Source organism: Bison bison, unplaced genomic scaffold (assembly GCF_000754665.1).
Source record: "Bison bison bison isolate TAMUID 2011002044 unplaced genomic scaffold, Bison_UMD1.0 scf7180017860533, whole genome shotgun sequence".
NCBI classification, from domain to species: Eukaryota; Metazoa; Chordata; class Mammalia; order Artiodactyla; family Bovidae; genus Bison; species Bison bison.
In genome coordinates, this window is record NW_011491105.1 from 15,094 (window position 1) to 26,125 (window position 11,032).

The 11,032-nt window shown below is 36.4% G+C and overlaps 1 protein-coding gene across 2 annotated transcripts in view; it reads left to right on the plus strand.

The window, feature by feature from the left end:
• Window positions 1-7,256, plus strand: part of LAMP2 (lysosomal-associated membrane protein 2) — a 17,490-nt gene extending 10,234 nt beyond the window's left edge. Inside the window, exon 6 of one of the 2 annotated variants that reach the window (XM_010832251.1) lies at window positions 6,748-7,256. In XM_010832251.1, the coding sequence (XP_010830553.1) occupies window positions 6,748-6,887 (140 nt within the window). In that variant the 3' untranslated portion in view covers window positions 6,888-7,256. Of the gene's footprint in view, window positions 1-462; window positions 2,479-6,747 lie in introns of those variants that run through there. The other variant, XM_010832252.1, reaches the window with a different exon arrangement.
• Window positions 7,257-11,032: the final 3,776 nt, after the last annotated feature.

The window sequence follows — 11,032 nt, forward strand, 5'->3', positions numbered from 1 at the left end:
CTACAGTGTGGCTCTTCTGATCCCGTGATGAAACCTTCCTGATCTGCTCCCAGTTTCCCTAAAGACATCACTCTGCCATGAAGAGTCTAAACTAGCTATGTAGAAATCTGGCTAGATTGGCTCCCTTCATTTCTGATAAAGTAATACTCCTATTTTGGAAAGCACTTGGAATATATAAACAAATATAGACACATGTATGTGTTTTACATAAATGAGTACACATGCATATATATCTAATATATACAAACACATGAATGAAAGGACAAATAAGTTTTTGGATTTTGATTCTAGAACAATCTATAATTTATGTAGCTTTATCATAAAAATAGACCTGTCTTAATTACTTAAAGTTGATCTTTTAAGAGCATTTTCTGACTTTTTAATGAACATCTTTTACTTTTGGAACATCATTTCTTTTTTTATTATACTCATTCTTTGTTACACACTTTTTCTCACCTACAGCCCAAGAGTGTTCGCTGGATGATGACACCATTCTAATACCAATTATAGTTGGTGCTGGTCTTTCAGGCTTGATTATCGTTATAGTGATTGCTTACCTAATTGGCAGAAGAAAAAGTTATGCTGGATATCAGACTCTGTAACACTAATCTACATGATAATAAAAGCAAGTACAAATTCCAACATGCAATACTATTCAACTTAAGGTATATATAGTTTACAGTGCTGATCTTAAAACAGGTGGTATTGGGGGATTTCAAACTCAAATAGATAAAAACACCCCTAAAATGATAAACTATAAATTAATCACATGATTTTGGCTTTTCCAACTAAGGAATTTAAAACATTTTTATAGCGCCCCCCCCCCCCCACACACAAATGTGCAAAATCGCATGGATTATAAATTCTGTTTTACATTGCCTTGAATTAGTATTCCATTGTTGTCACTTTAGACCTTCTGATTAGAAATACCCAGTTTAGGAAAAAGAGCTTAACTCCCTCCCCACCCTCGTATGTAGTCAAATTGAGACAACACATTCTGTGGTGGGTTTGTACTTGCTCATTTTGCATTTCTTAGCGATTTGGTTTGCAGGTTAACTTAGCTGCTTTGGCATTGCTGCATATTTGACTATGAGAGATATGCCAATAGATGTGAACAGGGTCTAATAGTATTATATTCTTAGCAATGCATGCTTTTCTAATGCCTTTTGAGTACACTTGTACTTAATATGGCTGTAGTGACAAAAGATACAAAAGCTTTTAAAATTTTAGAATAGGTGTTAATCTTACCGTTGAATCCTTTCTTTAAAAAAAACCTGGGTAATTCAGCCTTTTAAATGGTAAAATACAAGACTATTCCAACTGGGCATTTCAATCCATTTTCTAGATGCTTTAGAGATAATTGCTAGGCAGTGCCAATTTGCGGCGTTAGTTCTTTGTACCCATAAATTGGCCCCTAGGCACAGTGCTAATATTAATGTCACTAGATTTATGTAGATTTCTCTTTAGTCTTTGAATCTCTGTGTTGGTGGTAGTTTGTTTTATCTTTCCTTTTCCTTAAAGAAGAAATGCCAGTATGTCCTAGAACCTAGATAAAGAACTTGGACCCAACCCAAAAGTCTTGGTCTCCTCTTTGTTGACGAAAAAGCTGTTCTTCCTTTCCAGCTTGCATTGATGGCTACATTTACTAATGTGGCTTTCATATTTAAATAGTTCAGTGCTAATCAAAGCTTACGTTATTATTGTTCATTACAGTAGCATCATCAATTCATGTACTTTGTTAAGTTTTGTGCTCTGGGGAGAGGCACCAATTGTCCATTTCACCTGCACCACCTAATGTCTAGAGCCCCTCTCTAGAAAGCTTCTTGGAGCTGCTTTGCCAGCTTAAGGCACTTTTTAAAGGCTAAATAGAAATCTGATTTTTAAAAAAAATTTTATTTAAATAATGTTTTAGTGTAAGATTGTTAACCCTTGTAGGAATGGACAACGCTTCCAAGAGTATGAGCCTTAGATATTTCTCAAGAGTCAAAGCAAAGCAGCTTTTTTAAAAAATAAAAATTGGAAGCACAAGCAAGTGGCACTGGCTTAATGCTGTTAATGTTTCTAGAAGTTTCTACCTTGAGATTATATACCTGATTCATATTAAAATACCTCTAATTAGCACTGTTTTATAGAGAACCTGACTTAATTGACTATTTTCGTATTTTACATGGGCCAGTTTATATGCTATTATTCACGCTATTAGTTCGTATAGCCACGTGTTCTTTGTACCTTTTGTAGTTTTGTTTTACTGGGTTTACATCTTGATGGTCTAACACTCTATTTGGTTTCTGGGTGTTTCTCATGGGTTAGCATTTGTATAAAGAATCTGGTCCATGTAAATGCTTTTCATGTTTTTTTCCTCAAATGTTTAAACCACTAGTTGATGTATGGTATTTCTCTTCGGTTATTTGACTGTCCACTTGCTCAACATATTGCTTCTAAAACAAACAATAAAGATTCTTTTATTTCTTAAGGAAATTTGCTCACATTTCTTTCCTGTTGGCTAAAGTCTAGATTTTGTATACTATATAATGGCAATTTCTTCCAAAAGGAAAAACTTCGGAAATGCCTAGAACTAAGTTATTTCCAGAATGTTCTGTGTATTACTGTCTGGGAGAGTGGCGTGTGTGTGTGTGTGTGTGTGTGTGTGTGTATAGGTCCTTACTGATGTTGGGGTGGCTACAGAGTAAAAATCAGGTCGGGGATGAGATGTGTATGGGATGTATGTATGTGTGTGTGTAAGTTCCCCAGTTGAATCTTATGTGTAGCCAGTTAGAAAACCAATGATTTAGAATATTTTATAGTAAAAGCAACAGAATATCTCTGTATACTTTTCTCAACACCTAAATTGAGGCTGATATTTAATATCTACATTGCAGCCTCACAAAGCAAGCTATTGATCCAAGCCAAAACAGGATTGTATGTAATCTTTCTCTCAGATCACCTTAAAATGCATGAAACTTCCAATGTCTAGATGACTTCCCAGTCTACCTTAGTGTATCACACACAACCATTTAGCAGCCTGGCTGGCTTTCCTCTGGCTCAGCCAGTTAAGCCTGTGGCCACCAGTTAATCATCACAGCTCTGAACGCTACTAGCAGCCATGTGCCTTCGGTCAGGCTACTCAGTTGGGGTCTCTCAGGTTTTTCATCTGGGGGTTGAGGGTTTTCAAGTCTTGTTACTTTTATTTCTTTGAGTGAAATTTTTCATTTCAGTGAAGAAAAAGGTACATCTGAGTATTTTTAGAAGAAACCTGATAAGCTACTTGTTAGGGATAAAAAGCATATTTTCATCAAGTGTAAAACATACCGTCTGAAGTTTATTGCAACTTTTTAGGAGGAATTCTTAAAAGAATCAAGATAATTTTAGGATTATAGCATTTTTATTTCTTTTTATTTAAGTAGATAATATTATACTGTCTTAGGCTCACCTTTCTCCTACTTATCTCCTGATCTTTTATCCTAGTACCTAATTTTCTGCATCAATAATTATCATATTTTTGAAACTAGTATAGAGTAGCTTCAAGTATCTTTTCAGATCCGTATAATAAACTTCAAGTGGTTTGACTGTATATCTAAAAGATATGTGATAAATGTCACATAAGAATGTGCTTCTTAATGTTGATTCTTCCAAAGAGAAATTGACTCATTGGTTTTAAAGAGGTGTTTGTTTTCTATTTTATTATAAATGTACATCTTGACTTTTCAACCCTCACCCTGAAAAGTGTATCTGACAAATTTCTGAACTAACAGAAAATTGAAGATTAACAGCATTTTTAAAATCTCCATGAACATTTTCCTTGAGATTTCAATGGCCATGAAATTTTACCTCTAAAATTCTTCACTGCTTCTGTGATTATTAAACTCTTCCACTTTTCCATTCTCCAGAAATATTTTCAGTATGGTCTCAAGTGTACATTAGGCAGATAGAGCAGGTCAGAATGACTTACAAAAGGAGGTTTTTCTTCAAGATGTGATTTTATTAAAATTTATGTTTACCAAAACATCTTTCCATTACCTGAAGAACTTTTGCAGGTTGATTTCATAAAATCAATAGTTATTATAAATTAATACTTCACATACTAGTTGAGAACATTTTAGGTAAATGACAGCATCTAGAAAGATCTTTGTATTAGTGGAATTGCCTTTTTGATCTAAGAATATTTGTCTTACATGAAAGCCTTATTGGCAGTATTTATTAAAGTCGTTTCACTAGTTTCAAATTGGGTCAAATACCCAATTTGGGAAAGAGAGGAGTTTGAATTTGTTTCCAGAATAAGAAATTAATCTACTAATAAATTTTTTAAAAACCAAGTTATATAAAATCCAAGGCATGATACTTTATGGTACATGTCACCCAAGTGTTTATATGCTGGCTGGTAATTTGGGAAATTGAAGGGGAGGAGCTCACTGGGTGATCTTAACACCATAAATCCACAAAAGCCACATCTGGCAATCTTAGCTATCCTGATTGTTAACAAAACCAAGAAGCAAGTGAAAAAGATCATTGAGCTGGCAGCCAAAGTTGATGTCACAAAGTCCATAAACTCTAGGATTGCATATTGTTCCCAGTTGTTGCTCCAGAGACTAGTGAAAGGCTGGCACATTTCTTACTTGAAAATACAGATTTGCCTTGCAGCTATTCATTCTTTTGTGCACAATTCTAATAAGCATAATTATCTGATTTATCAATCCCTGGTAAATTGCAAGCGAGGAGGAGAATTAGGGCAGTAAGAGGCAAAGAAATGGAAAATAGAAGTTGTGGTTCAACATACTAGCTGCTTCCTGTCTCTGCAAACATACCACCATCTACACTGTTCCTTTCTTCTAGAGTCTCAGTAGGTTTTCTTCTGGTCAGTGCTTCTAGAATTGCATTTCTCCTGCCTTCCAGGAGGCATCTTCAACCTGTAAAAAACTCATGGCTTTTTCCTTGATCGTGTAACCACTTAAGTCCCCTCCCACCCTGAAGATACCCTTTCTTAACCCCGTGTCCCCCTGCTGTCTACCTTTCTTTGCTCCCTCTAAACTTCTCATAACAAATACTGTGTTCCTCATCCCAAGTTCTTGATCTCCTAAGCAATCACTTCCCACTCACTCTTAAACCTGCAACAATATGACTCCTAGCCCCCACCCTCTGTATTGCTTCAACCAGTGGACATTTCTCAGGCATCTCTAGTAATTGACACTATTCTCCTATGATAATGGAAACTGTTTCCTTGGCTTCTGAGGCACCATTTTCTACCTACCTTTCCTACTTTTCCCTACTCCTTTATGCTTCAAAGGGTTTTGTCCCTGACCCTCTTACTTCGTCTGCCCTTGCTGAGAAATACCTCTGTCCCTGGTTTGACCTATCACTTGAGTACATCAACCACTTGGTTAAGACGCAGGTATCTGAAACTTGAATGTCTCCCTCTTACACAGATCCCTCTTTACCCTCTCCCAACACACAGATTTTAAAGATTAAAAAATTAACCCTCACAAAATAATTACATATAAAACTGAAATGCATATTATTCCTCTGTATTCCTTATCACCATGAATGGCACCAGCATCTACCTAATCACCAAAGCATGGAATTGGGAGCCATTCTATTACCTCCTACCACACCGCCTACATCCATTCGGTCAGTTCTGTCTTCTCGTTGGATCTCTAGTCTATCTCTTCTACATCTGCACATTGCTACCTGAGTTCAGGATCAAATTATTGGTCATCTGGCTTCTAGCAGTAGAGTTGCTTCCTAATAATACCTCCAGCCTTCCATCTCCCATAACTTCTGAAACAAATATCCTGCTTAAAATTCTGCAAATTTATTTTTTTTGCTATCAGTATAAGGCCAGACTACCTAGAGCATACAATGCCTTTGTAAGCTGGTCCTAACATCCTATTTCCACCTCTTTTCCAAGAGTATTTCTTAATCCATTGTTTTAGCTATGCCAGCCTGCTTACATTTCACCCAAAGCCCTGTGTTTTGTTACCATCCATGGGTCCGTATTTTTGTCTATGCTGTTTTCTATACCCGGAATGCCCTTGACCCGGTACCTGCACAGCTAATTCCTACTCATTCTTAACATCTCGGCTCTCGTGTCACCTTTTTCAAACTATGTCTTGGGTAACAAGGCTGAGTTGAGTGCGCCTCTGAAAAATTTCGATGTGTGTTCCCTGCCCTTGTTACAGGACATTTTGAAATTGTAACCACTGATTCTCTTGTCTGACTCCTATACCAGACTGAAATCTTGAGGCTAACAGTTATTTAATCTGGGCCAGTTGATACCTTTCCTTACTACTAAGTGACCCCGTATTGCTCTGCATTGAGTCTTCTATCTGCTTTGTATAGTTGGTTATTTGGCTCATTTCATTATTGCTTCCCAATCTGTGGGGCACCTGGCACTATGCTGCTTCAACTTCATAACAGTTTGCTTCCGAAAGCTCACAGCTTGATCATCAAGGAAAGGCTAAATATATTTATCCATTATCTTCCATTTAAGAAATCTGGGAAGTAGGTGATCGTTTTATGTCTCATCCAAAATGACTGCATTTGGGGGGGGCGGTACTTAAAAGTATGTTTTGGTTATTTGGAAAATCACTTTCGTGGGACATCTCATCTGCTGGTAATGAGTGCCAGTGATTTGTTGCCTGGGTGTGAAAAACGAATGTGTGTGTTGGGAAGAACTGTCATTTTAACTTAAAGTGTACACATTAGAAATGTTGTCACTGTTTTTGTTCTCAATTGTCCTTTCTCCACATCTAGCTCAAGACTGCAGTGCAGATGACGACAACTTCCTTGTGCCCATAGCGGTGGGAGCAGCCTTGGCAGGAGTGCTTATTCTAGTGTTGCTGGCTTACTTTATTGGTCTCAAGCGCCATCATGCTGGATATGAGCAATTTTAGAAACCTGCATTCTGATTGATTATATAAAAATACATGCACATAACAAGATTTTCTTCCTTTGCAGTTTTGAAATATTTTGTGAAGATAGCAAAACTTTAAGTCTTAAATCAGTCCCAGCATTTGAGATCATTCTTTATTAGTAAAAACTGTAAATAGAACAGCTTAAAACTGAAAAAGCGTCGTGTTAACTGGTCCTGAAGACAAATTTGTTGGAAAGAACATGGGTGTGCAGTGTTTCAAGGTCTATCTTAAGAAGCCTTGGCCAAATTTGGATTCTAACCTAAGATGCCTAAAACTTATTAACATGACCATTATGGAGGTTGAATGTGTAGTTGTGTCTTCATGGATTTAATAAATATTGTTTCACTACCGGTGTTCTGTTTTCAGTGTATAAGAACTATCCTGATTTAAACTCATCACAGTGCCTTTGCATATAGTTAATTAAATAAATGTTGATGTGGCATAAATGCCCATCATATGCTTAAACTTGGTTTTCGGTTGAATGTCCTCAGGTGTCAGCATTTTATGTGACTTTTGCTGACTTCTTTGAAGCTGAAGTCAGTATCTTAGGCTTGTGATTTTTCCCTAGGTATAAAACAGACCCAAGAGACTACAACAGAGCTTAAACTGGCTTCAGAATTAAGAGCTTTTTAAAAAAATGTTTCTTTTGCAGCACTATAGACTGAAAAGATTCAAACATGTTTAACCACTTGCCTTTTTTTTTTAGTGTTTTTCTCTTCCTTGGATGCCCAATTAGCATTGAAAGATAGAAATATTCTATGAACTAATTGGGAGAGATTGTGTTGTGTTTCTGTACCTCATCTTGTTGATCTCTGGAGCATTAAAATCTATTTAGTGTTGTCATCAGACTGGTACTTAGGAAATGTAAGCTAACAGCAATCTCAAAAGTCAGGCAGTGAGGCATAGCAACTAGGCTCTTAGTTTTTCCAAGACAGCCCCTGTGGGGCAGAGCATAGATGGGGGGATAGAGAGAAGCTGTTGGCATTAAAATGAACTAGAGAATCAGCCCCTATCGAAGCATGCTCCATGTTAGAAGTGCAGCACAGATACTGAATGTATAGACAAGTAAAAAGGAAGCTTGAGAATTTCACATTGAAGTGATTATTTTATTAATTCATTCTATGTATATATTGACTTGTTCAGAATTTTTATAACTCACTAATCAGTATTTTGGCACCCAGCTATCAGTCTCAGAAAGCTTTCAGTAAAATACAGTAAATCCTTTTAATAAAAGCTATTGTTATTGCTGAAATTCATATTATATATTCAGAATGATAGCAACTTTTTATGCATGACAAAAATTCAAGAGGAGAAAAAGATTATAGTAAAAAAGCAAGTTATTGTTTGATCATAAATCACACCAAATACCACATTTGTTATGTGCATGAGATTTATAAAGGATTTTTAAAGACTATTTACTCTATACCCCGTAATTTTTACAGAAGAGAAGTGACTTCACTGAGGTTATATATCTAGTGGACAACAAAAGCACTATTACCATTTTTATTTAAAAGAGTCCCAATGAAATCTAATCACTCAATAGTAAAACTGGTTTAAACTTGAAACTATGAGATCAGCATTGGACACTTTGAGTTTCTGTACTAATTACTTCCAATAAATGATATATGACACCAACTTTGCTTAAATATTTTTGAAGGTAATGTTGGCTTTTTGAATGCCTCCTATTTTGATCTGTTTGCTACTTCAAAGCCTAAAATCTCCTTGGATGGGATCACAAACATGGGAGGAAAAGAGAAGGGAGTAAACACTTGTTGACCTTCTGATGTGTATCAGATATTTTAGAAATATAGTTGTTTTTAATCCTTAGATACCTTATAATGTAAGTATCATCCCCCTTTTATAGATGAGGAAAGTGAAGCTCAGTTTAAATTACTTGACCAAGGTCCTTTAGCTAGTACTTGAAGGAGTCAAGATTTAAACTCAGTTCTGTCTCAATCCAGAGCTCAGAATCTACGCTGTGCGTGTGCACAGCCTTCTTGGTGGTCCAGTGGTGTCCACTGGATTCTGCTTTTATTCCAGGCCACTGCTCAGTGAAAAATAATATAACCTGACAGTTACCTAATGCTTGTATGAAAAACATTACACTGCGTTTTCTTGATCGTAAATCTTTTTAACTTGAATTTTATTACTCATTCAGAATTTTTATTTATATTTTCACAACAGTTGTGGCAAGGTAGGAAGGGAGTGGGGAAATACACAGGTGGTGGTTTTATTCTCTTTTCCCGTGGTGCTATTAGACAATTCAGCATAAGGTCTTCCCATATTAGGCAAGCACACTTATTTGTTTCAGACCCTTTCCCGTTGTCCCCTTAACTTATGGTTTTGTACTGAGGAATTAGGTGTGGTTAAAGATGAAGTGACAGTGAGATACAGGAGGATTGGTTAGTTGGAAATGTTAATATTTGGGTGGGTATAGTAAAAATAGAAGATGGGGTAATGCTCTAAAAGACTAACCTATGTATACATTCAAAATGCTTGTTTCTTGTTTGCTTGTTTCTGCTTAATTGCATTCCTTACTAATTTCCTTTCCTTGCTTTCTGTCTGTTCTTTTCTGACAGCTGAAGAATGTTCTGCTGACTCTGACCTCAACTTTCTTATTCCTGTTGCAGTGGGTGTGGCCTTGGGCTTCCTTATAATTGTTGTCTTTATCTCTTATATGATTGGAAGAAGGAAAAGTCGTACTGGTTATCAATCTGTGTAATCAATTAAATCTAGTAGGTTCTTTATTTTATTTTTTGGCTATCAGAAGTTATGTCTTCCATTGGCTAAAAGCCAGGAAATGCTGTGCAATTGTTTGGGATATGCAGATTAACCTCAGTGAGTTGCTAGCTAACTTGGGCATGAGTAGCACTCTTAGGACCAATTTCTGTTTTTTATTTTTCTATGTTTTGTTCCTTTGTAAAAGTGTAATTGAAAGAAAAATTGTGGCTTACAGTATCTTTTTTAGTAAATAATGATTTTAAGCCTCTGACTCCAATTATGAAAGCATTGCTATTGAAGGGTAATTTTATATGTTGCAGTTACTTGTATTTTGCCTCTTTGACATTATTTGCAAAATCAAAGCTGTTGGAGAATTTAACTTGCTTCAGAAAATAAATTCAAGAGCATAATGGAATTCATTTTCATTGGTGGCAAACATAAAATTTGGTTTGTCATCAGACTTAGTTTTCCCAAGATTATTTAAATCTTGATTTTTCTGCTAGTTAGAAAGAAAGGAATGTTTTCCCAATATTGTATTTAATAGCAAAAGTCTGGCTGTTTTCTTAATTACAATTAGTGGCTACTCTATTTTAACAAGGACGTCTTTTTTTTCCTACTAGAGTTTGGAATATATTGACTATCTCAGACTTACCATTTATGCTGAAGGTTGAAATAAGATCTACAACCCCTTTTTTTTTTTAAGGTGTTCATACCAAAATTTTTTGCCATACTGCACAACACACCACGCGCGATCTTAGTTCTTCCACCAGGCATTGAACCCTTGACCCCTGCAGTGGAAGTGCAGGGTCTTAACCACTGGACCACCAGGGAATTCCCTGGGTTATAATTTTTTTTTTTTAGAGTTATGAATTAGAATTTTTTTTCCCCCATGGAGGCTTGCCTTGTTCAGAAAGTTACTTCATCCTCCACTAAAAAAGAACAAGATGAAGCTTTATTTTGTGTGCCATCTGCACTCTCTCGTCCCCTGTATGAATAAGTTCTAATTGATAAATTTTTAATGTGTTGGTTTCTTTTTCTTATAACAGCAAGTGCTAACTCTAGAAACTAGTGGGCCCTGAAGTATCATCAGTCAGATGGCTGCCTGGCCAAAGCTGGACCAGGAATATTCTGTAAATTTGTTGATCTTGATAACAGACTCGTATCCCTGTAGGGACCTCTAATGGCTCTGGCTGCTGGAGTCAGATACTAGAGGCCTCTCCTCCCAGTGTCTGCTTGACTGGCCAGGCTGTTGAATCACCCTGTGATTTGGAAGCACAGTGCTGTATCTCTCTAGTGTGCAGCTTTGCACACATGTGATTTGCATGATTCCCATGAAGGCAGATGCTGAGTTTATCAAGCTATTTTCTCTCTATGTAACTAAAAAACAAGCGTCTTCCAAAGAT